This window comes from Peromyscus leucopus, chromosome 6 (assembly GCF_004664715.2).
Source record: "Peromyscus leucopus breed LL Stock chromosome 6, UCI_PerLeu_2.1, whole genome shotgun sequence".
NCBI classification, from domain to species: Eukaryota; Metazoa; Chordata; class Mammalia; order Rodentia; family Cricetidae; genus Peromyscus; species Peromyscus leucopus.
The window spans coordinates 83,226,597-83,254,415 of record NC_051068.1 but is presented as its reverse complement, the minus strand read 5'-3'; the positions used below and the strand labels follow the sequence as shown (position 1 = coordinate 83,254,415).

The 27,819-nt window shown below is 42.2% G+C and overlaps 1 protein-coding gene across 2 annotated transcripts in view; it reads left to right on the top strand.

Moving 5' to 3' along the window:
* Stxbp3 (syntaxin binding protein 3) overlaps window positions 1–24,676 on the top strand; it is a 48,499-nt gene extending 23,823 nt beyond the window's left edge. Inside the window, exons 7-19 of one of the 2 annotated variants that reach the window (XM_028879343.2) lie at window positions 68–222; window positions 2,796–2,886; window positions 5,879–6,003; window positions 10,037–10,132; window positions 10,254–10,311; window positions 13,933–13,998; window positions 15,176–15,256; window positions 16,628–16,766; window positions 17,315–17,421; window positions 18,385–18,477; window positions 20,386–20,471; window positions 23,022–23,173; window positions 23,986–24,676. In XM_028879343.2, coding sequence (XP_028735176.1) covers window positions 68–222; window positions 2,796–2,886; window positions 5,879–6,003; window positions 10,037–10,132; window positions 10,254–10,311; window positions 13,933–13,998; window positions 15,176–15,256; window positions 16,628–16,766; window positions 17,315–17,421; window positions 18,385–18,477; window positions 20,386–20,471; window positions 23,022–23,173; window positions 23,986–24,080 — 1,344 coding nt within the window. In that variant the 3' untranslated portion in view covers window positions 24,081–24,676. Of the gene's footprint in view, window positions 1–67; window positions 223–2,795; window positions 2,887–5,878; window positions 6,004–10,036; window positions 10,133–10,253; window positions 10,312–13,932; window positions 13,999–15,175; window positions 15,257–16,627; window positions 16,767–17,314; window positions 17,422–18,384; window positions 18,478–19,169; window positions 19,283–20,385; window positions 20,472–23,021; window positions 23,174–23,985 lie in introns of those variants that run through there. The other variant, XM_037207011.1, reaches the window with a different exon arrangement.
* Window positions 24,677–27,819: the final 3,143 nt, after the last annotated feature.

Below are 27,819 nucleotides of genomic sequence, written 5' to 3'. Positions count from 1 at the left end.
TTTCCCTGATAGGTGTTTAGAATCAAGTCTCCAGATTGACAGTGTAACTTCTCTTGACCTAACTTAGGTTTATACTCTTGATGTACCAGACGCGTTCTATTACTGTTACAGTCCAGACCCTAGTAACGGCAGCAGGAAAGAAGCAGTCATGGAGGCCATGGCTGAACAGATTGTGACCGTGTGTGCCACTCTGGATGAGAACCCTGGCGTGAGGTATAAGAGGTAAGGCATGGCGGTGTGTGTATTGTTCGTTGTAGTGCGGCCTAAAGCACCACAGCTCCGCTTTCTTGTATCGCTTTCCGGAGTAGAGTTCCCCTGGACAGTTGCCAGGCCCGGCAGGAAGAAGATGGAGAGCGCAGGCTTCAGACTGACGGCACAGTAACCAACAGCCTGTACTAAATTCCAGAACTAAGTTTGGTTTTGTTTGTTTTATCAGCTTATGCTTCAGGCTCTGCTGCCGGCTGTGTTTAATCCGATCTTAGAATTTATAATTAGAAAACGGAAAGATGCTGATAGCTCTCTCACGGGGTTGTTAGAATGAAGGGCGTTCACCTGTTCATCACTAAGAGAGATGACGACACACACTGCTGCTACATGCAGTGAGTGCACATTGACCGTTCCTTGGCACGTCCGTTTGCTGAGTATTGGCGTTTGTCCAGTTGATTGGTGAACCATTTCATGCCAAGTTTATGTATTACCGTACACTCGGTCTCTCTTAATGTGGGCATTTTAAAGTCCGCTGTTGGGAGCTGGCAGGATGGCTCAGCAGGTAAAGGGGCTTGCTCCCCAGGGTCTGGTCCTGAGCTTGAGCCACGGGGCCTGCATGGTGGAAGAAGAGAATCAGTTATCACAGCTGTCCCTGACCTCTGTACCTGCACTACTCCATGCTAGTATCCACAAATAAGTAAACAAATGTAGAAAATTGTAACACCTGCTGTTAATTATTAAAGCAATATCATCTCTAACTCAGACATCACCAAACAAGCTTTTTACCCTGGGAATTAGAACTTGTAAAAAATATGCTAATTATGATCTGGCTTAGTGGAGCTGAGCTAAGTGGTTTGCCTCTTGCTAGATAGAGTTTAGTGTCTTTTTTTTTTTTTTTTTTTTGGTTTTTCGAGACAGGGTTTCTCTGTGTAGCTTTGCGCCTTTCCTGGAGCTCACTTGGTAGCCCAGGCTGGCCTCGAACTCACAGAGATCCGCCTGGCTCTGCCTCCCGAGTGCTGGGATTAAAGGCGTGCGCCACCAACGCCTGGCGAGTTTAGTGTCTTTTAAGCTTCTACTATTGATGGCTGGTTATGCTCAAGAAAAGTGAGTAAGCATAAACCATTTTATAATCTAATAGTTTGCATACAGACATATTTATTTATTAAAAATGAAACAATAGCCATAGCTTTAAAAATTCCGGGGCTGAGAGATAGCTCCATTGGTAAAATACTTGCCTCGCAGGCATGAGGAACTGAGTTCGGATCCCCAGCAGTCACAAAAGCCCATGTTTGTGTGTCTGCCACACCAGCACTCCGGAAGTAGCCAGCCAGTCTAGCTGGAAGGGTGAGCTCCAGTGTCAGTGAAGACCCTGTCCCAAACAAATAAGGTGAAGGGTGACAGGAAAACCCCAGTGTTAACCTCCGGCCTCCACAGACACACAGATGGGCTCACCCATACACACACACATACCACATACATCATAAATACACAAATTCTACCTGTTCTCTAACAGAATATTCCTTTATGCTATGTAAAACTGTTAAGGTAAATTCTAAAATAAAATTACCTCTTTTTCACTTTTTGACAAAAAATAAAAAAATCACTCTTTGTAGGTGTGCCTTTATTTTTAAAATATAAAACCAAAAGATTCCTAAACACTTTAAAAGCCTCATATGAGGACCCCCCCTTCCCCATTTTTCAGGTTAGTGTGCTAGTGGAAGAGCATTTTCCACCATTTTTCTTGTAGGTTTAGAAAATAATACTGATACCACTGATCATGAAGATACAACTTAAAGTATGATGCCCCCATTCTTACTGTTTATTATGAAATATCTATTGACTTTTATTTATATATCTGCGTTTGTGCCTGCATGAACTTATTGCACCACGTGTTGCACATGTTGCCCCCAGGCCAGAAGAGGGACTGGAGTTACAGGCAGTAGCTGCCTCGTGTGGGTTCTAGGAACCAAACCCACGTCCCCTGCAAGAACAGCGAGCACTTGAAACCACTGAGCCTCTCTACCAGTGCTGCCATTTTATAAGACAGAGCGTACACGGTTTTAACCAGTAGCTACATTGGAAAACTGCGCAAAGGAGGGAGTGTGAGGAAATCCCAGACTGCTACTATAATGGTCACTTCACTTGGAAAGCAAAGTCGCGCATGCGTATACCCTCTGACCCAGGATTCATCCCTCCATATTCAGTGTACCTAGAGAAATGTATGCATGGAGAAATGTGCCAAGCATATTTTTCCATGTTGTTTTTAATGGTATGAAATGGAGAATGGTTTCGGTGACCATCTACTTTCAGGGGATGAATATATAGAATCTGGTGTAGTGATGGGGGGGAGGGGATATGGGAATGGCAACTCTATATGTAACATTTTATTCCTTCATATTAAAATATCTGAAGCACATGCTGAAGCTATGGCAATTACGTGATATGTTTAATATCTGGTTTTCCATATTTGTAAATTTTTGCATTTTAGAAACATAAAGTTGCAAAGTCTTATTTTAGAATTTAACTTTTACAGTATTGTAAAGTGTGTCCTGAAAGATAATTGTTAAAACATTTTTTTCCATTTCTAGTAAACCTCTAGATAATGCCAGTAAGCTTGCACAACTGGTTGAAAAAAAGCTTGAAGACTACTACAAAATGGATGAAAACGGCCTAATAAAGGTAATTTATAAGTGGCAAGTCATGACTTCACAAAATCTGTATTTCCTTTATAAGTCAGAGCAACCTATGTTCATTCATTTCCTAGTATCGATCTGGAGATCATTAAAGATGGATCTACAGTTCTGATTTGAGAGTCCTTAAGCAGAAACCTTAGTAGATAGTGTGGTTTGACAATGTGGTCTAGGAGGAGGCTGGAGACTTTGAAGCCATTTAGTGAATAATTATGTTAATTAAGGCAAATTCTTTGAACTAAATTTTTGTCTCTATAAAGTGGAAATAATAATGCCTATTTTTAAGCTAATGAAAGGATTAAATGAGTTAATGTGTATGGAGTCTTCAGAATAATGGCTTCCACTAAGTTAATATTTAATAAATGCTGGGATTCCCACTATTACTCGCTCTGCAACCTTGAGTTGTTTCTCATCTCTGAAATGAATGAGATAATGTGTGCCTTGCTTGGCTGATAGGAGAATTAGATGAGGTAACATCTAAGTATATTGTACATGTAAGAGTAATAAATAGCAACCGTTGTTACTGTCTTCTAAAAATTATGTAATGTAATCAGAGAGTAAGGTTGGGACCTGGGGAATGCCAGCATGTAAGTGTGGCTGGAGAGGGAAGAAGAGCTGAGGAAGGAGATGGACAAGTGGTGTTGGAGGCTGGGAGGCTGTATCACAATAGCTGGCTGTATCACAATAGCTGGATCGTAAAGGCAGGAACTGCCTTAGTTCAGAAGAGGAGATGGCCAAGGAAACCACTGATTGTCGGGACTGGGCTGTCAGCGGCTCGAGAGGAATACACAGAATACAATGGCAACACAGGCTGGGACGTCTCTTATTCTCAACCAGTCTTAAGAGGCATCCTGCAGGAAGAGGCCCTGAGCTTCAAGAATGACTATAGCGTGAGAAAGATGATAATATAATAATAGCTCATAAAAAGGTAAAATTGAGTGTTAGACAACATGAATGGAAGATGTCAGTTTAGAAGTTCTGCTGGTTACTTGAAAAGTTAGTGACTTTTGGCTTGGAGGTCTAGTGCAAGCTTTATTCTGTTACAAAGGTAGAGTGGCTTTAAAAACATAGTGGGCAGTGAATTAAACTATTTGTTAAACCAAAGAATTTTAGTAAATCTCTCTTTAGTCCTGTATAGTTTCAGTGGAAAAAAGGCAAAATGCTCACTTGCTTTCTCCCTCTCCTTTTTATTCTTTCTCCTGGGAAATGACATACCCTTCAATTGATACCTTTCTTATTCAAGCATCTGATGAAGGCTTACCTTTTTTCGAAGCCTTTCCTGATTCTTCAAGCCAAGTGCTACCATGGTCTCTCATATCCCAAGCTTTTCTGTAAATGCCCAGGACTGCCTTTTAGTTTGTGTGTTTCTGCAGACTCAGCTCATGGATGTTGTGTTTCATGGTAATGCATTTAACCTTCACAGCAGTCTCACAAGGGAGAGGTTCTGTCGTTTTTATATCGTTAATACTAACGTAAGAAAGATTGAAAAACTTAGCTGAGGTCATACAACAAGAAACCGACCATGGCTGAACTCAACCCCAGATTGAATTCCAAAGTCTTTATCACTGTACCTTTCTGCTTCACCTTTATTAGGAGAGGCGGTAATTCAGACGCATTTTAAAAGTCTAGCTTATGTGATTTACCTCTGTCTGCTAAGTGTAAAGTCATGGGAAATGTCTGAATTATAGTTAGTTACCTCTTATTTCTTTGACTAATAAGCTAAACAGCTACGTTTAAGAGTGAATTGTGAACCAGGATTGGTACCACAGGCCTGTAATCCTAGTTTACTTTGGGGGCTGAAGAAGGAAGATCACAAGTTCAGGGCCTGCCTGGGGTACAAAGTAAGCTCAAGGCTAGCCTATCTCAAAATCAAAAGTGAATAATAGCTTAGTGGTAGAGCATCTGCCTGGGTTTGATTCCCACTACCACCACCCCCTTCACCCCTCAGAAGAACTGGAGAAGATTCAAACATTAGCAGTAGAATTTCCAAACACTGCTACTCAGCCACTGTTTAGTGGTTGGTGTTGTGTTTGAGTTAATGTTAACAGGGTTTTTATTATGATTTATAGTCTTAGTTGTCATTAATATAATCTCTATTTTTTGTTTTTGTTTTTTGTTTTGTTTTGTTTTTTGAGACAGGGTTTCTCTGTGTAGTAGCCCTGGCTGTCCTGGAACTCACTCTATAGACCAGGCTGGCCTTGAACTTACAGAGATTCACCCGCCTCTGCCTACTGAGTGCTGGAATTAAAAGCGTGTGCCACCACTGCTTGGCTAATCTCTACTCTTAAAATAGCATAGTAGTCAAAGCACAAGCATTGGGATAAGCTGCAATGGCCTCATTGTCATGTGGATGTGATAATGTCTGTCTCAAGGGTTGCTGTAAGAACTGTGAGGTGGTACCGCTGTGAAACAAGTATGTCTTTGTTGTCTAGCAAATGTCTAGCACAGAGAACTCAAGTAGTAGCTACTATTCATAATTTATGTCAGCCCTATTTTTTGTGGAACCGAATGGACAAGAAGATAACTTTGGCCAGGAGTAGTAGTAGTATGTATCTGTAGGTCCAGCACGTGAGAAACTGAGGAAGGATGGTGAGACCAAAGCCAGCCTGGGTTAGCTACATAGTGAGATCCCATCCTGGAAAAAGAAGAAAAGAAAAAAAGAATATTTAGGGAAGCTAGATGTTACTTCTTCAAAGACCATTGGGGAATATTATACTGATGTCTGTAGCCTCTTAACTAATTATGAAAATGTTAGTGGTGTAGTCCTGTTTTTCCCTACTGTGCTGCTCATTTTTTTTTGTTTTAATATCATTTCACATCTTAAGGCAGTTAACCATTTGTTTTATTGTGTGTTTTTGTTGAGGGAAAGGATTAAATTTACTTTTATTAAATATTAAAATTATTAAAAATTTAAAATATTAAAAATGTGTTCACATAAAGATACTGAAATTTCTTAAGATAATTTTATCTTGTTATTCTAGGGTAAAACTCATTCCCAGCTCTTAATAATTGACCGTGGCTTTGATCCTGTGTCCACTGTCCTGCATGAACTGACCTTTCAGGCAATGGCATATGATCTACTACCAATTGAGAATGATACATACAAGCAAGTATAAATTGAAGGGCTCGTAGAGGGCTTGTAGACAGACTCTTTAATGACTCATGGTGACAGCAGAAAGCTGAAAGACCTGGGACCTGCTTGTTCAGAGCAATCTCTCTCTCTCTCTCTCTCTCTCTCTCTCTCTCTCTCTCTCTCTCTCTCTCTCTCTCTCCTGTAACCCTGACAAAATGTTCACTCTGTAAGCTAATGGGCAGCTTGCTTTAGAAGCTTTTAAGTGCATTTACCTCCTTAACTATTCCACAACAGAGGTGCATTTAAACAAGTTGAATTAGGACTTTTCACTTACATTCAGAGTAAATGTCAGGCCCATTATTATTTCTTTTTTATTTATTCATTTTTATTTTATGTGCGTTGATGTTTTGCCTTCGTGTATGTCTGTGTGAGGGTGTCGGATGCCTTGTGGGTACTGGGAATTGAATGCAGGGCCTCTGGGAGAGCAGCCAGTGCTCTTAATCACTGAGCCATCTCTCCAGCCCCCCATTATTATATTTCATATATATTATAGTCGAAATGATTTGGCTGTGTTTATTCTAAGTCATATACCCCAAAGTGTCTTGTCAATGTAATTTATAACAGCTACTGAGAATAGGCACGATTTTACTCTTTTCATAGTTATTGATGTAATCTTTAAGGAAGGATATTACTTTTCAAGTAAGGGCAAGTAAGTGAAGTGAGAAGCCATTTTACTTACCATCATTTAATTTACACATATACCCACACAATCATTGTGCTTTTTGACATCATGATCTCTAAATTCCAGATAGTCATTTCTCAGCCAATATTTGCTATTTGAAGCCGGGCATGCAGCACACCTCCGTGATTCCAGCATTTGGGAACATTTAGCAGAAGAATCATGACTTTGATGCCAGCCTGGACTACATGGCAGGATTCAAGCCAGATTTACCACTTGAACACAGAAGTTAAAATGAGTATTTGTTTTAGGAAATTTTATGTATATTAATTTAGTAGAGCTGGGTCCAGAGATTCAGACCTATAATTCCAGCTGCTTGGGAGGCTTAGGCAAGAGCATCACAAGTTCAAGGCCAGTCTGGGCAATTTAGTAAGACCCTAACTCAAAAAAAATTTTTTTTTACATTTAAATAAATAAATAAATAAAGGACTTAGTTGTAGCGCCCTTGCCTAGTATGTATGAAGCTCTACGTTAAATCCATTGTACCACAAAGAAAACCTAATTAAGTAATAGTAGTTTATTAAATAAATGCAACTTTTGTTAATTATGATACTTCACAATTTTTCTTAAATCGTGTATTTTCTATTGTGTTTTTTTAAACCTTGGTTTTTTGTTTTTTGTTTTTTGGTTTTTTTTTTTAGTTCTTCTGTATTGTTTGTATCAATATTAGCCAGGAAATCAATAGAGCCATTTTTCTATTGTAAAAATTGTTTTCAGCAGTTGTTTGGAATTTTCAGAAGTATTATCTATACCCCTGTTACCCTATAGGTCTCCAAGCTGCATTGTTCAGTAGGTTTGGAAAAGAATCTGGTATCAGACAATAGAGAATTTGGTTCTAGACTTGCCAGAAGTTTTAGACAGCATTTAACTAGTATTAAAATGTGTTCTCTCCAGGTTTAATTGCTTGAGAAAGTAAGGAAGGTGGTTAATTTTTTAAAAGACAACAATACCCTTTGACCAAGTCACAAAAGTTCAGAGAGAAGACCGACCGATACAGGAGTCTACCCTCCCTGTGTTCCATGACTTCTTATTAACAGTAGTGTTGTGGTGTTTTTGCCGTGTGTGTGTGTGTGTGTGTGTGTGTGTGTGTGTGTGTGTGTGTGCACGCACTTACGCACGCGCCTTGCCTTGCCATGCATGTGGAGTTCTGAGGACCATCGTGCAGAGTGGGTTCTCTCCTTCCTCCGTGAGTCCCAGTGGTCGAACCCCAAACTCCAGCCTGTCAGCCTTCTACTGTGAGTGCTTTCATCCACCAAGCCAGCCAGAAAGTCTACCTCTGTTACTAAATCCAAAAGTCTGGTCTCACTGCTTCCTAGGGTTGGAATGTCGTTCTAGTGTTCAGTTTGGGGACTCTGTTTATAGACTTTCAAAAGAACACTTAGTCTCAAGTTTTGTCTGCCATGGGCTCACTGACCCTTAACTTCAGATTCATATCAACTCCCTCGTGACTGACTATATTTGAAGTGTCTGGTGAGCATCTTAAGCTTGTGTGTCCACCTGAGTTGCTGGTGGCCCTCTTCATAGCACTCCGTGCTCCCCATAGTAAATGCAGCTCCTATCTCTAGTTACTTACTCAGTCATGGCCATTAAGTTCAAAAACACTCAGTTCCGTAGTAAATCTTTAGGACTACATTTTAAAGACCTAATTTTTCAGCTGACTTAGCCTCAAGCTCATGATGTTGCCCACACTCACTGTCTTCTGTCTTTGGGCCCCGCCTCCTTCAGTTTTTCCCCAACTCGAGAGAAAGAAAGTCTTAGTAAGATCCAGGTCAATGCATATTACTTCACTCAGAACCTTTAAATTACTTCCCGTTTTCCTCAGAGACAAAGGAAGGGAAAGTGGGTACAGTCGTCCCCAAGCCTCACGTCACCGGTGTCCCCCCATTGGAGTTTGATTTGATGGCCTGCTGTTCACCCCTGTGTTACACACACTGTAGTGGGGCTCACCTCCCTGCTAATCTCCATCACATACATCCTCCCAGGGCCCCACTATGGAGCCCTGGCTGGTCTGGATTTCACTGTGTAGAGCAGGCTGGCCTTGAACTCACAGAGGTCCACCTGCCTTTGCCTCCTAAGAGCTGGAATTAAAGGCATGCCACCCTACCTGGCCTCCATCACAAGTTTTGCTGTAAAGAGGAATTTCTGCTTATTCAGACTGTACTTCTATCGTGAGGACCTCTTTAAATTTGCTCTAACGGGCTGTTGTCATCTTGGAGTGTTGCCCTCATGCTACTGGTTTGCTTATGATCCACTCAAATGGCAAAGGCATTATGTAAGCACACACTGGTAGTTTGCATGAAGAAGGGCTTCCATGCTTAGGTCAGCCTTGTCATTAAGCACAGCCATTTTATCTTTGCGTATCTTAGACCACACAGGAAGATTGTTTTGTAAATGAAGCCTATAACATGGGGTTATAGGAATTACTGCATTTATAGAACAGAAATGGACATGTATTGTCCATAGTTCAGAACTAAGAAAATGCTGTGTAGTCCCTAATCTGCCTCAGGAAATTGACATTCCCAAGGACAGTGGAGTCTTTTCTACCTGCACAAATAGAAGAAGGGTATCTGTACTAAAAAAGACATGGCATTGAGGAGATGAGTCAAAAGCCCGTTTCATGGGTTCCGTGAACCTTGAATTGCTGCTTACTCCGGGAGAGCTTGGCAAAGCTGTCGCAGTATTTTCACAGCCGTGTTAGTTTTCTCATTTCTTCTGTCCTTTAAAGGAGGTGTGGCTAGAGGGTTGGTTAGGATAAAGCCTCAGATGATGCTTGTGAATTTGCACCAAACACTCCCAGCAGGCTGACGGGAGCCATAGCTCCCAGCGGATGTTTGTTTGATGGCCGAACTGTGGGTTGTTAGCATATCACAATCATTTTAAGTGATTAGAGACACAGCTGCTTGTATATTCAGCTTTGTTGTTCGCTTGATTAGTCTTTGTAGTCTTTGTATTTGAGACAGGGTCTCATGGAACTCAGGCTGGCCCTGAACGCTGTTGTCAGGGTGACCTTGACTCCGCTCCTTCTAACCTCTGCCTTCCAGGTGCCGCTGCACCTAGCTGCTTTTATTCTTAAAGCTCACTGTGGGCTGTTGAATTTTGCTTTGTAAGATGACATTCTGCCAAGACTGTAAACCTAGCATCTGAGAGGAAAAAGATGTTTTCCTAGATTCCTAATAGAAGGTTCTAATCTGCTTTGGGTTTTGACCCCCTCACGTTGCAGACTGAGTCTGTACTCTTCAGTTTGTTTTTCAAAATTGTTGTTTAGAATAATGTTTCTTCTGCTTTCTGAGGAAGAGAATCCCAAACTGTTCTCCTTGGTCTGTTTAGATACAGAACAGATGGAAAGGACAAGGAAGCCATTCTTGAAGAAGACGATGACCTGTGGGTCCGGGTCCGGCACCGGCACATCGCGGTTGTCTTGGAGTATGTGAGCCTGTTCTAATTTACTCTGTAGTTTAGGTACTAAATTATTAAAAGTATGTTTTATAACTTTCAATAGTTTTGTAAAGAACTAACTTAGAAATTTTTCTCAAATATCTGACAGGGAAATTCCAAAACTTATGAAAGAAATTTCATCAACAAAGAAAGCTACAGAGGGAAAGGTAAGAGTCTTTCAGAGTGATAGCAGAGGAACATTTTTACTCTTAGAGACCTCAAGTTGAAGTCAGTCTCACTATGGAGCTGAGGATGACCTTGAACAGGAGTTCCTGCCTCCATCCCTCAGGTGCTAGGATTGCAGCTGTGTACTGCACAGGTCATTTAGTAATTGTGGGGTGTGTCTGTATGTGTGTGTGCATGACTATGTGTGTGTCTGTGTGTGTGTGTGTGTGTGTGTGTGTGTGTATATGTATGACTCTGTGTGCTTAACTGTGTGTGTGTGTGTGTACATGACTGTGTGTCTCTGTGTGATATGTATGTGTGTCTCTGTGTGATATGTGTGTGTGTGTGCATGACTGTGTGTGTGTCTCTGTGATGTGTATGTCTCTGTGTGATGTGTGTGTGTGTCTCTGTGTGATATGTGTGTGTGTGCATGACTGTGTGTGTGTGTCTCTGTGTGATATATATGTGTGTCTTTGTGTGATATGTGTGTGTGTGTGTGTGTGTGTGTGCATGACTGTGTGTCTCTGTGTGATGTGTGTGTGTGTGTGCATGACTGTGTGTGTGTCTCTGTGTGTGTGTGTGTGTGTGTGTGATGCGGCGGTTGGTCAGAGGACAGCTTTTGGCGGTTGGTTTTTCTCCTACCTTGCATGGGCTCCAGGGCTCAAGCTCAGGCGACCAGGCTTGCACGGCATGTGCTTTTACCCACTCCGCCCGCCACCTTGTCCGCCCTGCAAAGGCAAATTGTGAACAGAGTTGAGAGTGAAAACGGCCGGGCGGTGGTGGCGCACACCTTTAATCCCAGCACTCCGGAGGCAGAGGCAGGTGGATCTTTGTGAGTTCGAGGCCAGCCTGGTCTACAGAGTGAGATCCAGGAAAGGCGCAAAGCTACACAGAGAAACCCTGTCTCGAAAAACCAAAAAAAAAAGAAAGAAAGAAAGTGAAAACGATGAAAATTACTGTTAGCTTTCCATTTGGGGATCACTCTAGCACAGAGAGAGGTAGAGAAACTCCTGTGTACCCATCACCTCATCTTTGAAAATTATCAGCGTGTTTACCTGTGTCACTGCCGTTACCGTTTGGGTTTAAAGGCCGTTCAGTCAGTTTCATCAGGGCATCGATGAGGGTTGGTGGGGTTTTGTAAGAATCTCACTGTCACCTTTGCTGGCTTATAGACAGGGCTGGCCATGAACTCAGAGCTCAGTCTGCTCCAAGTGCTGAGATTCAAGTCCTGTGCCACCTTGCCAGCCCAGATAGGTGAGGCTTTTAGTATTGAAGTACAGTCTGTAGTGCACAGACCTTACTGTGTACCAGCTTGTTTTTTCTTACATGTACACATTTCCATGTTGTTCTCAGTCTGATGCCAGTGCACGTTTTCTTTTTGCTGTTATTATAAATAGCATTAGTTTGAAAATTCTATTTCGTTAGCATATAAAATATAGGGGGCTGGAGAGATGGCTCAGAGGTTAAGAGCACTGGCTGTTCTTCCAGAGGTCCTGAGTTCAATTCCCAGCAACCACATGGCTGCTCACAACCATCTGTAATGAGATTCTGGCTCCTTCTTCTGGCCTACAGGGATACATGCAGGCAGAACACTGTATACATAATAAATAAATAAATCTTTTTAAAAAATTATTTAAAAAAAATATATAGGTGTTTGTAAATTTTTACTGTGGATCTCATGATCTTAACTTATTTTTTTAATACTAATACTTACTTTAAAGATTAGATTTTTTATTTTATTTTATTTTATTTTATTTATTTTTTAGATAGGGTTTCTCAGAATAGCCCTGGCTATCCTGTTATTGAATCTGTAGACCAGGCTAGACTTGAACTCACAGAGATCCACTTCCTTTGCGTCCCGAGTGCTGGGATTAAAGATGTGCGCCACCACAGCTGGCTTCTTTCTCTGTTACTCTGTCCATGTGATGAATCACAGTCACTATTTGTCTAGCGCTAACCAGCTGTCTCTCTGAGATGAACTCCACTTGGTTATGATGCCGTATCCTGAGTACTCATGGGTTCCAGTACTGAGCACTTGTTTGCTATCTACGGGAATACTTCCTGTAACATGACTCTTCATGACGTTCTTATCCAGTTGTTGTATAAAAATTATGTTAATCTTATAAAATGAGTTATGATTCTCTCATTTTATCCTGAAAATATTTGTGTAACTTAATTGTTCTATTGTGATTTGAATTCACCATTGAGATAGAGTATCCTTCCCAAAGGTCTTTAGTTATAATTCATGTAAGTTCTTTAGCATGAATATATATGTATATACTTATTTATTTATATGCTATGAATGTATATATATAGCATATACATGCTGTGCATGTGTGCCTTTACCAGATTTTATTTCTTGTGTCATTTTGAGAGACTGTGCTTTTCAAGAATTTGTCTACTATGCTTAGCTTTTGAACTATTTTCTTAGCCTTTCAGCGTGAATAGAATGTATACTAATGTTCTGTTTATTAATCTTGATATTATTAATTTGTTTTTCTCATGATTTTTAATGCTCCTACATTTAATATTCTTACTATTTCAAAGAGCCATGGTTATAGCTTAGTGGTCAAATGCCTGTCTAACATGAATGATTGCCTGGATTCAAGCCCCAATACTGCAAATATATATGCTTTTGGCTTGGTTGATTTTTCTGTCTGTTATTGTGTGTATGATGCATGTGTGGTGCATGAGTGCCGTGGTGGACATGGAGAGGGCAGAAGACAGTGTAGTCAAGTCCCTTCTCTCCTTCTGGCTTCGTGCGGGTCCTGGGGACAACACAGATCACCAAGCCTTCGTGGCCAGCAGTTCCCCTGCTGGGCCATCTTGCTGGCTCTGTTGTAGGCTAGTTTTAGATTTAGTTTACTTGTACAGTCTTAATGTCCTTCCATTTTGTTTGATTTAATTGTTTTGTAGGCCCTTGAATTGAACATTTAGAGTATTAATTTTTAACTTCTCTCCTACTGTGTCTATTTAGAGTTATTTCCTTCTCAACATTAGTTAAATCGTAGGGGATTTGGAATGGCTTTTTTCCTCTTTCTTTTGTTTTTGATTTTGGTTATTTAAGATGTGATCTGGATGTCTGGAGTGTTTGCTTAAATCTTTTTGTTTTGTCTGAATCAGAGAATGTTACCATGTCCTTAGCACTGAGACTCTTCTGAAATCTCTATCCACTGAACTACCTGGTTAGTGTTTTCCTCCAGGCCTGTGAGTACAGGGAGTCAGGACAGCCACTGCACTCATGTTTATCTTGTATTCTGGCTGATTCCTCTCTCTATGACTCTCAGCTCCTGGACCCTACCTCGGCAACCCTGAAATAAACATCCCGGGGGACAGGCAGGCTGAGCACAGTGACCAGCTGCCCTGCTTCCCCCATCTCCCTCCATTGCCCAGAAGGTACTGTTTCCTCTGTCCCCAGAGAAGAGTAGCCCATATCAGTTGCTTTACTGTGATAGAGTCAGAAGCCCCCCAAAGTGCTTTTAAAATTTAGCTCGTTTATTAAATTAGCTGAGTTTATTAATACTTAAAAGTTCTGGATTGGAAGCTGTAATGTGAAATAACTGAATCATGGATTTGCTTAAGTTTTTGTTGTGTTTGTTTGTTTGTTTGTTTGTTTTTCCTAGACGTCACTTAGTGCTCTTACCCAGCTGATGAAGAAGATGCCCCACTTCCGAAAACAGATGACGAAGGTGAGCAATGGCCTGTGTGAGACGCTCTGCCCTTGACTGTCTGCTCCTGGGTCGGGCGCATCAGCGTCCCTGGAATAGTTAGTTGCTGGTCGTTGTCCTCCCAACCTTTACTGTAGATCTGAGAAATGCCCAAATAACCAAACTAGCCACTGACTTTTCTGTCGATATCATTTGCATTGTTTAAACCTTTTTTAAAAGTTTGTCTTAAACAGCTAAACAGAATAATTTTAGTATTTCTCAGCCTCATAGAAAAATTCAGTGTGAGATTATCTAGTGGCTGTTCTGTTTGTTTTCAGTGCTGGATACCAACCCATACATTTCCTTAAATTAATGGTTACAGATGAGATTTAAAATCATCTACATCCAGATAAACTCACTTTCTTTCCATTCTTTTCCTTCCATCCCTTCCTCCCTCCTTCCGTCCATCTGTCCACTTATCCATCAGTCCATCCATCTTTGGTAGGCTGAGATAAGTCTCATTCTAGTTCACACTGAACTGGAACTCACTGTAACCCATGCTTGTGGCAGACTTGTGGCAATCCTCTGACCTCATCCCTGAGATTGCTGGTACTGTAGGTGTGAGCCACCGCCGTGCCTAGCCCAGCCTGTGCTAGCAACAGCTGACTTTTCACATTTTATAATGCCGTACCCCAGTTAAGAAGCAGTAATAGAAAAGAAACCTTTTGTTGTTGGTTTTAGGCATTGACTCTTCCTTATTCAGTTTTCAATGCTCTTCAGACTCCACACAGACTCAGCACTGAGTTCTGTTCTCTATGTCTGTTGACTATCCATGAATTACAGTGATTCTCACTTCCTTTCTTGAGCTGGTTGTCTTTCTTGCATGTTTCTTTCTTGCATTTAAACCCATACCATCTTAAAACTTTAATTTGGGGGCTGGAGAGAAGGCTCAGCAGTTAAGAGCTCTGGCTGCTCTTCCAGAGGGTCCAGGTTCAGATCCCAGTGCCCACCTGGTAGCTGACAGTCATTTGTAACTCCAGTTCCACAGGATCTGATGCCCTCTTCTGGCCTCTGGGCACCAGCCTCACACACAGCTGGCACATAGACATACAAGCAGGCAAAACACCCATAGACATAATTTTTAAAAAAAGTTTAATATCATTAGTTACACAAAAAGTAATTAAAATGTTACATATAATCACTTTCCTCTGTTTTTCAGCAAGTTGTCCATCTTAACTTAGCTGAAGATTGCATGAATAAGTTTAAACTGAATATTGAGAAGCTCTGCAAAACTGAGCAGGTATGTACCGAGCCAGAAACCCCCACTTATGCAGTGCCTTTCCAGAGCGACTCTGTAAGCTGGCATGTAACTGCAGGCTCAGTACAGTGGTTCAGCTCCACAGACTCTTGGAAGGGGACTAACCTGGGTGATACTGGCTGCCTGGTCCCTGCTTCCTCCTCACACACACCTGACACGGGAGACTTCTAGTGAGAAAAGGCTTGTTTGGGCTCACGGTTGTGGTGGGTTGTGTTTGGTTTTGGTGCGGGGGCACACCTGGTTGAGAATACTTGAGATTGACAGTTTTCTGGTCAGTTAGCTTCACTGCTTTTAGGCATGTGGCACCTCACAGCAGGGGTGTCCTTAGATGGCAGCCAAGAGACAAACAGGAAAGGACAGCAGTCCCACTGTCCTTACAGAGGCACAGCCCCAAGGCCTGAAGACCTCCTCTGCTCCTACTGGGACAAAACCTTATCACATGGCCTTCGGGGGTCATTTCAGATCCAAACTATAGACCCACCGACATCAACAACTCGGCCCTCCTGCTCTGTGGTCTTGCAGTTTGGGTTGTGGAGTGCTTTGAATTATTGAAGCACCTCTTCAAGGCTTTCTCAGGGGTACAGTGTAAGCGCACTAGCCTGCAGGACTCGACACAGCAGGTTTTTGTTTGGAGATTTATATATACGAGTCCTAAGCTGTTTAGAGTTTCACATGAACAGACATTGAAGGAAAGTTGCATGTGCTATTAACGATTCTGGTAGCCACATTACAAAGATAAGTGCTACTAATTTTGGTAATACATTTGACCAAACCCAAGATGTTCACACTGTTGTTTCAACATTTAGTTAATATACAAACTGTTGGGCTGGAGAGATGGCTCAGCGGTTAAGAGCACTGACTGCTCTTCCTGAGGTCCCGAATTCAGTTCCCAGCAACCACATGGTAGCTCACAACCATCTGTAATTAGATCTGGTGCCCTCTTCTGGCCTGCAGGCATACATGCTGGCAGTATACTGTATACATAATAAATGAATAAATAAATATATCTTTAAAAAAAAACTGTTAATGGGATATTTTGTTTTTCACAAGTATTCAGAAATCCATTGTTTTGCACCCAGAGCACACTCTGACTCAGATTGAGCACATCAGAGGTGCACGCACCCTCATTTGTAGTGGCTGTCACCGAGGCTGGCTCGGGTTTTGTGATTTTTCTTTCCCTCTGACTTGCTCTGTGACCTTTTGTATTTTGTACAATGAATAGTGACAGCTAACATTCACATTTCCTGTGAAATGCCATCAGTGCTCCACCAGAATTTGAGTTTGCTAACAGACACTTTTTAAGAGAGAAGGAAATGGGGTTGCAGAGCACTGTCTGCATCTGCTGTCGTTAAGGACCTGGCCCTAGGGACAGATGCGGAAGGGCAGCGGGTGAAGGACTCCATGCTGGTGCTCCTCCCGGTGCTGCTCAACAAGAACCACGACAACTGCGACAAAATCCGAGCCGTCCTGCTCTACATCTTCGGGATCAACGGTACTGGAAAGCCTCCCGGGTCTGTGAATGTAGTCACGTGGTAACTCTAATCACTCAGGTTCCTTTTACAGTGAGTTATTGCATGTTATTTATATGTGTGTGGTGGGGATCGTACATGTCACGGCCTGTGACTAGAGGTCATTTTATATCTAGGTTTCTGCTCTCGCCAACGTTGACCAGTCCCCACATAGTAGCTACTCTGTGGTCTTGCAGTTTGGGTGCATTTTGAGGTTCTCTTTTCCCTTCCACCATGTGGTTCCAGGGAGCAAACCCAGGTTGTCCGTCTTAGCAGCAAGCACCTTTACCCACTGAGCCGTCCCCCGGCCCCCAAGTCACATTTTAACAGATAGCTTGGTACTCACCGTAAGGGAGTCTTAGAGAAGCCAAAAGTAGGTGCAAGTTAAGGTGAACAGAGGAAAACAGGAAGCAGAGAGACGACCAGGGGAGATCAGTTTGCTCTTGAAGCTTTAGTCCTTGTATTGTTACTTCAAACCTAGAATAGAGCAGCAGTTATCTGACCGTGCACTCCTGCTTTTTACTTCCTTAAGGAACCACGGAAGAAAATTTGGACAGACTGATCCACAATGTAAAGATAGAAGATGATAGTGACATGATTCGTAATTGGAGTCACCTTGGTGTTCCCATTGTTCCCCCAGTAAGGAGCGTGCGTGCATGCGTGTCTGTGTGTGTCTGTGTGTGTCTGTGTCTCTGTGTGTATGTCCGTCCGTGGTATTTGCATGCTTTAACTACTTCTGGAGTCAGACACACTGCCGTTGCATCCTGAGGTTCTTGAATTAACTACTTTTGTTTATGGGAATCTTATAGACATTCTTGATGTCATCTTACAGAATTTGATTATTAAGTAAGCAATTGGGGTTTTTGTTTTCATTTTCTGAGACAAGGTCTCATGGAGTCCAGGCTGGCCACAAACTTACTCTGTAGCCAAGGCTAACCTTAAACTCCTGTCTCTACCTTTCAAGTGATGGGTTACAGTTCTGCGCTATCACACCCAGTGCGCGTGCTGCTGGGAATTACTGGGCAAGCGCTCTTACCACCTGAGCCACGTACCCACCCCTGATGTTTTGTTTTCACGGGTAATCTGAATTAATATTTTCTAGTGAATTTGTATTTTCAGCTTCTGTTATAATTTGCTACTTATACTTTTCTCTTTATCGATTCATTTGTACCAGTGGTTGAATTTTACATCCTATCATTTATACAGAACAGAAAGAAATTACATTCTCTGAACATAATTTAGGCTCAGGTCGGGCATAAACCTTGATGGTATAGCACTCCCTAGTATGTTTGAGGTCCTTGGTTCAATCCCCAGTACTATAAAGAAAGAAATAATGAATAATCAAATAAAGTAAGGCTCGGAGTAAAATCCGAAAGAACTCTATTTAGAACCCCACTCTTTCCCAAGTTATATAATACTCTTATGTAAATTAACACCGTATGATACTCTTACAAATTGACTGCTAAAGTGCAAACACTATTCAGTGACCCAGCATGTGCCAACCTGCTCTGATTTCTTTTTCTTTTTTTTTTTTAAGTAGTCAGTAAGTTGTATTTTTGTAAGTTATATTAATGAAATGGTTTGTCTCTTTCATTCTGTTAGTCCCAACAAGCCAAGCCGGTGAGAAAAGACCGCTCTGCAGAAGAGACCTTCCAGCTCTCCCGGTGGACACCCTTTATCAAGGACATCATGGAGGTAAAACGCCAGCCTTCCGCTGACCCTGAGCGCCGTCTGTGGCTACTCCTTCCTCTTTGTTACCTGTCATTGTAAGCAGAGCTCACATGCAGGAGTTTCTGGAGTGCTCGGACGGGTCACAAAAGAAAGCTTTATCTTGGGAAATGTTATAGGCAGAGAAGCTTTTGAAGTCTTAAGGACCTCAGAAAAATTCACCAAATAAATAAATAAAAATGAGGACACACATGCTTCATGGAAAGCATTTCTATTCTTTTAAATAACGATGTAACATAAATTAATTTGAATGACAGTTGAACACAATGATATATATATATATCTTAGTAAAAACCCAGGCAGTTGGACTGCACGCCTTTAATCCCAGCACTCAGGAGGAAGAGGCAGGTGGATCTGTGAGTTCAAGGCCAGCCTGGGCTACAGAGTGAGTTCTAGGACAGCCAGGGCTGCACAGAGAAACCCTGTCTCAGAAAAACAAAAACAAAAAACTGAAAAGTATGTGATAAACTGTACACTCCACTATAGTTTGTTGTTAAAGTAGTCAGGTGAATATGCTTTTAGTACTGTTTGCTCTTAGAAAATAGCATTAAATATAGGAATTATAAACTTATTTTAAAATTGCCTTAGGAGCTCAATAAAAAACATTTTCCCAGCTTTCCTTTGACTAATTATAGCTCTAATTTCTACTTTCCTTTCAGTGCTAATGCTTTTACTATTACTCTGCTTTTCAAAACTAATTTTCCATCATTTGTAAATGCATGAACACAGTCTTCTACAATGTAAGTTGCCTCCCACCCCAACAATGATTATGCCAAAGTAGTTTTTCCTTTTTTTTTTCCCCGTCTCCTTTTTTTTTATTTTTTATTTTTTTTATTTTATTTTACAATACCATTCAGTTCTACATATCAGCCACGGGTTCCCCTATTCTCCCCCCTCCCACCCCTTACCCTTACCCCCAGCCTACCCCCCATTCCCACCTCCTAGTAGTTTTTCTTAACTGGTTATTTTTTAAATGAAGATAAACTTGTTCAAACTCTTTAACAAGGGTTTGCATGCTAAATCCAGAAACTGCACACTCGATCTGTGGCTGTCTTAAGTTAAGATTCCTCCTAACTTAAAACATCATTTCTTCCTCTTGAATTGCTTTACCTTCCTGTGTCCACTTTTCAGTATCTTTGTGCATCATCTATAAAGCAAATTGCATTGACTAATAAAAAATGTAACCATAATAAATTTTAAAATATGAGCATGAACTTGTTGGTTGACCAAATGTATATTGTTGTATTAATAAACATTCATAATCTGCTTATATAATATAAGCACATACATGAGTATGTCATAAAATGTAGCACTGAGAAAGGTGGAGCTTTTTAAAACTCCAGTGAGCAGGAAAACACTGCACAGTCATTGGACTGTCTTCAGTGTCTCAGGGTTAGATGTGCCTTCTGTTTCAGAGGCACTGCTGTGGAGGACGGTGGCCTGGGTGCCATTTACAAACCTCGAGCATCCCAAGAGCTGAAAGAGTCTCATACCATTGCAGAACCCTCCAGTAAGGCAGCTCTGAAATACATGTTTAGTATGTGAATACATTAGCCTATTGATTTTTTGTTTTAATTATGTGTGTACATGTGTGGATTTGTGCACCCGAGTGCAGGTGTCCATGGAAGGCAGATGCATTGGACCCCCTGGAGCTAGAGTTCCAGACAGTGTGAGCTGTCTGCTGTGGGTGCTGGGGACTGGATCTCAGTCTTCCAGGAGAGCACTTGAGCACTGAGCCATCGCTGTTGATTTTTACTGCAAGTGAGATGTATGGTGTAAAGAAGGGCTCTGCATCTTTAGTGTTCATAGAGCTGTGTGCAAAACCAATTTCTGATACTACATCTTCTTGATGATGTTAATGGTTTTCTTTCCTAGGATGCCATCGATAATAGATTAGATTCCAAAGAATGGCCATATTGTTCTCGGTGCCCAGCAGTGTGGAATGGCTCTGGAGCTGTGAGGTAAACCTATAAACAAAAGTCACTAAAATGTTTGTGCTAGGATACTACAGACCAGTATTGAAAATGCTGCACACTGTTCTCTTTGAAGCGTATGGTAGCATAAAAGGTAGTTTTTCTTCAGCTACAACCTAGTTAAATGAAGTCAGGAAAGCCTAGTTTATAATACAGAATCCTTTCATAAATCTGTCACCTCCCCACACATCTGTGTCCTTATATAGCATAGCTCCCTTCCTACCTCCCTTCTCTTGGTGCTCTGGTTATTCTGTTTTTCTTATCTGTCTGGGTTTAACCATCTACCCATATGTCTATACTTTTTCCTAACTATATTTCTGCCCTGTGTAGTGCACTAAACTGCTTTGTAGGGTTTTGTTTGTGTTCTAATTCTGTGTGTGGATGTACAAACGGCACAGCACATGCAGAGGTCAGAAGACAACTTACGGGAGACAGTTCTCTCCCCCCACCATGTGGGTCCTGAAAATTGAACGCAGGCCCTCAGCTTGGCAGCACGCCAGCCCCTCTACCGAAGGAGCCGTCTCGTGACCCGTGAAATTCGGCTTCTACCAGTGGCTTGTCACGTTGGCACATGTTGGCACGTAGTTCTCGCTTGTTTATTCTGTCTGGGGGTTTGTTATGTTTCTTTCCTCTTCATCAAATTTGGGGCTTTTAGTGTTGTGTTTTTGAGGTGTTTTGTTGTTTCCTGGTCCCTTTCTCTGTCCAGAATTCTGACAATTGCCGTTGTCCTGGGGTCTCTGGAGCTCTGCTCTCCTGTCTTTCTCCGTCGGTTGTCTCATGCCTGTCCGCCTCTCGTGCCTTCGAGTGTCACGGCTGCTCTCAGTGCATGTGCTGACTAGATCTCATTGTGCGGCAGGTCGTCTGCGTTGTCCATCCGTTCTCGGTAGTTTCCACTTCTGACTTTTGTTAGGTCAGTCTGTGGTGCTGAAGGTGAAACCTACGGCTAGACAAGCACATAACCACTAAGTCACCGTCAGCTCGCTTATCACTTCTGCTGGGGCTGCATTGGTCAGTTGACATTTTGAAAACCTTACATTCAGATAGATAGAGATAGGATACACATGTAACCTGCTGTGAAGGATTCGCTCAGTTCAACCTCTACTTTTACTAAACTCACTTCCTGCCAAAGTCCTGACCACATTGTTTCTTTGTATATCTGCTACGTTTTATTGAAAATGAACCTTTTAGATAACATAGTAGAACAACTCTTGAGTTGTTTTCCGTGGTGAGTTTTTAAAGATTGATTTTTAATTATATGTATATTGGGGGAAATGTATGCAGGTGTGTGCAAGTGTCCACATAGCCCAGAGATTCCAGATACCCTGGAGGTGGAGTCACAGGCAGTTGTGAACCAACTCAAGTCTTCTGCAAAAGTAATATCTGAGAGCCTTTCTCCAGCCCCTTCTGGTATAGTCTGTGTACACTTAAAGTATAGACTTTTTCTCTCTTGTGTGTAGTGTCACATAGGCCTTCTGAGTTTTCCTTATTTTCTGCGTGGCTTGGTGGTTGTTTCTGTCCGTGTAGTTTAGCGATCAGCAGTTGTCTGGGCAGGCACTGTGGTTCCTTCAGACATGTCCCTTCCACCCTTGATCACACTGAGGACTCAGGCCTACCCTCTCACACGCCAGCCTCAGGCTCCCTCTTTCCTTCCCCTCTTTCCCCAGATGCTCTGGAGTCTCCCTGCAGAGCCTACAGAGCACGTCCCTGGGTTGGCTGGGTTTTAGTCCTTACTTCCTGGATGTTCCTGTTCGGATTCTGACAGATGTGATGGACATTGCCGGTGTCCTCCTTACCCGGGTCCAGACAGTTTTTGGCTATCATCCTGTTGTGGAACCCCAGCAGTGGCTGTCCTAGTACCATGCTAGGTCCTAGTCACCCCTCTTCTCTTCCCCTTCTTGTCTCTAGATCTCCCTCTTGCAAGACTACATCCCTGATTTCCTAACAATTTCAGCAAAGAGACTTTTCAGGGATAATAGGTCTTCATATGAAATAAAAGAGGGGGCTGGAAGAATGGCTCAGAGGTTAAGAGCACTGGCTGCTCTTCCAGAGGACCCAGGTTCAATTCCCAGCACCCACATGGCGGCTCACAACTGTCTGTAACTCCAGTTCCACAGGATCCAACACCCTTCTCTGGCCTCCATAGGCACTGCATACACATGGTGCACAGACTTACATGTAGACAAAACACCATACACACAAAATGAAAATTAAAAATATTTTAAACATTTTTAAATGAGTGGTTTTTATTTTAGTTTTTGGAAATAAGGTTTTTTTTTTAATATATCTCCATCCATGCATCTCCTAGGCTAGCCTTGAACTCTTGTTTTCGGTCTCATCCTCCCAAATTAAACTGTGACTTATTCAAATTGAAATCTGAAGTGGCCTGTGCTGCCTTTCTCTAACTGGTGAAATTGTACCATGATTACATCCTTCATTAAGACCAAGACAATTGCTTCCAAAGGGGAGTTTGATTGAGTCTACATACAGTGTGACTTTAGGAATGTTTACAACATGTTTGCTTTATTTTTTACTTTCTAGTGCTCGCCAGAAACCCAGAACTAACTATTTAGAGCTGGACCGGAAAAATGGGTCCAGGCTGATTATCTTTGTAATTGGAGGAATTACATACTCTGAGATGCGTTGTGCTTATGAAGTTTCTCAGGCACATAAATCCTGTGAGGTTATTATTGGTAAGACTTTCATCTTTTCTGTTTCTTAAATGTTTAAGGCAAAATTATACATGGGAAAATGTAAGACTATATTACAGTGTGCAGAAAAAGAATTAATCATGAAACATGTTTTATAAAATTGCTGGGTTTTTTTTCCTAGTTAGTATTCTGATAATTTTATTTTAAAATATTCTGATTTTTAGAGGCTTGAACTTGCTCCTTTAAAACTACATCTTCTGATAATATTTGCTGTAATCATTCCATGCTTTTGTGACATATTAATACATTTTGTACTTCAGAAGTATTTATTTTCATGTATATGGTCTAACATTGCTGAGGCCTATGTGGATCTGAGTTTTAAAATACCAGCCGGGCTAGCAAGATGGCTCAGTGGGTAGAAAACGCTCGCTGAGCAAGTCTGACACCTCCAGGCTAGAGGCCATGGTGGCAGGAGAGAACACGCTCTAGAGTCTTCCTGCGGACGCATGTGCCTGTGTGTGTGCATGCGTGTGTGCATGCATGTGTGCATGCGTGTGCGGACGCACTATAGTAAAGTAGATTAGAATTTTCTCCAGTGACTGTGCCATCGCTGCTCAGGGCTTTGCTGGCAAGTGACCACTGCTGCAGTTCCCGCATCTCTCCTAGAAACCAGTGTACAGTACAAACCTGCCAACGCTAGTTAGGGAAGGGCAGTTTCTCAAGAGTTCCTGAGCGTGCTTACTGACAAGGGGTGATGTGGCTGTGATAAAACGCTGTGGAAGTGGTATTCAATGCACCGAACATCGGCGCATGTGAAGGTTTTAATTCTGAAAATTTATCATTTCTTCCACCAGGTTCTACACATATTTTAACACCCAGAAAGCTGCTGGATGATATAAAAATGCTGAATAAATCCAAGGATAAAGTTTCCTTTCTTAAGGAAGAGTAGCTTCTTTATTGTTGTTTAGAGGTTTTTGTTAATATGTTCACCTAAAACAGAAGATGTTGTGTCATAATTTAAACAATGTAAATATTTTATGGAGTAATATGCTTTTCAAGTATACTTTTTAAGGGACTTTATGTATTACTGGATTTGCCATTTCTAATAATTTAAATACTGTTGCTGCTTTGTACAAGATATGACGTTAAAATGCTTTCTAATCGGGAAGTTTTCACCTTTGAAGCAGAATCTGTTAGAGTTATGGGTGGTTTTAATAGCCACCTGTATACATACTAATTACTACTGGATACTTATGCTGAAATACAGTGTTTGGGGCAAAATAACTTTGAATGAAGAGATTATAAAAGTAAAAACTGTAAATGTTTGTATGATAGAATTATTTCTTATAAGTGCAGTTTCTTAAAACTGAAATTCATAATTTTATGTATAAAATAATTCCAGTTATTAATATGACTTCACTGTGTATATTACCTGCAAGATACTTCTAAAGAACACAGTTTTATATGTTTGAGATCATGTCTGCTTAAGTTAGAAACCAAAAATAATCATGAACATTCTAAGAAAATAAATACATAGTTATCAAATTTTTCTGAGTTTTTATTTCTTTTTTGACTCTGAATTGGAGCCAGAAAGAAGAAAAAGAAGAGCCTGTAATACAGGCTCTGGAATTGCATCAGTTCACTACCTCATGATTTTCAAAAACAATGTGTTATCTGTGTGAGGCTTGGTGATATAGATAGGTCTGCAGGTGTGTGTGTTACCTAAGGGAGCATCATTTCAGAGCTCTGCTTGACCGTGGAGCATTCTGACTTTGAATTGCTCCTGTTCAGACTTTTGTTTTTACAAGTAGGGCTGCACTATCTGGTTGCGAACCTCTGCCAACTTGCATCAATGTTTCCATAATGCAGATTTGCTGCTGGTGGCCCAGCATGTGTGTGCGTAGACTGTTAGTGGTTGTCACTGCCTTCGGTGCTGCTTGCTTCCGGTGCTGGGGATTGAACACAGGTCTCACGAGTGTTAAGGAAGTGCCCTACCACTGAGCTTCGTCCCAGCAGTCCGGGTTCTCTGGAATTACAGAACTTATAGACTAGATCTCTCTCTCTCCCCCACCCCACCCCCAACCCCCCAACTGATCCAGCAATGGCTGCCTATAATCGGAATGTCTAGCTATCCAGTAGTTGTTCAGTCCACGGGCTGAACGGCTCCCCTGGTCTTCAGTATACGCCAGAATCCTGAAGAAGCAGGTTGTAGGAAGTAGGCTGTGATGCCAGTGAAGGAATGCACTTGTTAACAAGGGCAAGAGCAGCCAGGCAAAGAATAAGGCCTCCTTCTTCCATGTCCTTATAAGGCTGCCAGCAGAATGTGTGGCCCAGATTAGAGGTGGGTCTTCCCAGCTCAAATGATCTGGATTAAAGGTGGGTCTTCTCAGCTCAAAGATCCAGGTTAGAAATGGTCTTCCCACTTCAAATGACTTAATTAAACAAACATCCCTCACAGGTGTGCCCAGCCATTTCTGGGTTTTAGTTAATTCCAGATATAGTCGAGCTGACAACCGAGAATAGCCATTGCAGTTGTTAGGCAAACATTTATAACTTTTCTCTTGGCTTCAGAATTTCACTAGGATTATAAATTCACGCAGTTTCTTCTAGACCGTTTGACTTTTTGCAGTTTGCTTTCATCCGTCTGAAATTGATGTTAATGTATGATGTGTGTGTTCAATGTTGGCTCCACCCATCGACAGCGTTGTTCCTTACCTCGCCCGCCGTACCACTGGGAGGAAACTCTGGAAGTTTCATGGACTCTGGAGTGGAGGTCTGTCATTCAGGGCAGGAAGGAGGCAGAGGCCATCTCCTGCAGCGTTCTAGTGCAGCCAGCTGTCTGGAGCAGCTCTGCCCCAGTTTCAGAGCCTTGTTCCCTGCCTCCTGCCTCTCAGGCAGCACTCACTTCCTGTCCCCTTGACCATAGACAGTGACAGTGATCCTAATTACGTTTTCTGGATCTGTGGACTTTTCAGTGGTTTTATAAGGATCTAATTTTTTTTAATTATAATTACAACATTTCTCCCCTCTAAATCCTTCCTGCTCTCCTTCAAATTCATGGCTTCTTTTTTTCCCCCCACTAATTGTTATTGCATGCAAATATGTTTATACATATACATATATATTCCTAAATATAACCTGTTCTCTCCATATAATGCTAATTTTCTCTTAAATCCCTTTCTGTTTAAAATAGAGGATGGGGCTAGAGAGATGGCTCAGAGGTTAAGAGCATGTTGATCTGGGTGGCCTGTGTAGCCACTGGGGCCTTGGTGGCATCTGGCCCAAGCTGCTGCTGAGGGCCATGTCTGGTCCATCATTCTGCTGCAGCTGGGGTCTGTGGTGATGGCCATGGCCCGTTTTTGCACAGGGGGTCACCATGCAAACGGTCCTGTGGAACCATGGTGTGCTGAGCCAGCCCCTCCCCTCACTGGTCCTAGGATGGCTGGCCCTGTCCCTCACTGGCAGGTGAGCTTGCCCTGTTCCGCAGAGGAGGCCTTTACTCCCACAATCAAGAAAGATGGGGCACTCAGGAAAGATGGCCCCACCCCTCACCACAGGCGTGCACCTCACCTGGGCAGCACACTAGAGCTGACCCTATGGTCTGGATGCAGGTAAGCTAACCCTGAGGGCATGAGACCAGGAGAGCTAACCCTACCCCCCGCCCCCCAGTACTTCCCACAGCAGTCAGGAGAGAAGGCCCTGCACCTAGCCTGGGCAAAACAGTAGAGCTGGTCCTGGTGATGTGAGTGTAGGGAACCCGGATCTGAGGACCTGAGAGCAGGAGAACTGGCCTCCTCCTTGCTGCAGGCTGCATTGGGTGAGCTAGCCAAGGAAGAGCTGGAAAGCTCACCTAGGTAGTGATGATGAGGGAAAGCTGGTGGGCGGACCAACCCAGCTACTACCATCCAGGCCCAGAACCAGGGCTATGAGTTGGCCTACCCCAACATCCACCAATCTATGAACTTTTGGAGCATGTGAAGGGGATGAACCTACAGCTCCAAAACAGCAGGATCTCCAGGATGCAGGGCAACAACAGGATGTCCAAGAGGAGCCCCAGTGAGAGCCCATTGGGTGGTGTAGCAGAGACCAGAGGCCTCCAGCCAGACCAACAACAGGTGAACAATACAGATGGACTAACGGGTAAACTATCTCAGCGGGCCACACTAAGCTTCCACGACAAGAGTCTTCTTTTTTTTTGTAGTTTTTTTTTTTCTGTTCTGCTGCTGATGCTGATGCTGTTGTTGTTGTTTTGGGGTTTTTGTTTGTTTCTTCGTTTGGCTTGGTTTTTGGTTTTTCTTTTAAATTTGGCTTTAATTGGCAGGGAACGTTTTAAGGTCAGGGGACGGATTCTCAGAGACAGGAGATAAGTAGGATTGGAGTGCATAATGTGAAATCCACAAGGAATCAATAAAAGTTTTTAGATTTTTTTTTTTAAGAGCACGTCCCTTCCAGACGACCAGAGTTCAAGTCCCAGTATCCACAGAAGTGGCTGCCGCATGCATATGGTGTGCTTACTAGAAGGGTGCAAAACATTCATACACATAAGCTAAAGTTAATAAATCTTTAAGAAATGGAAAAGGATACGCAGAGAGTTTGTTTCTGAAGACTTCATGATCTAGCTTCACTATTTTAAGGACACACTGGAGGAGACTGGAGCTAACTGTTGATAGCCACCCTGGCCTCAGGCA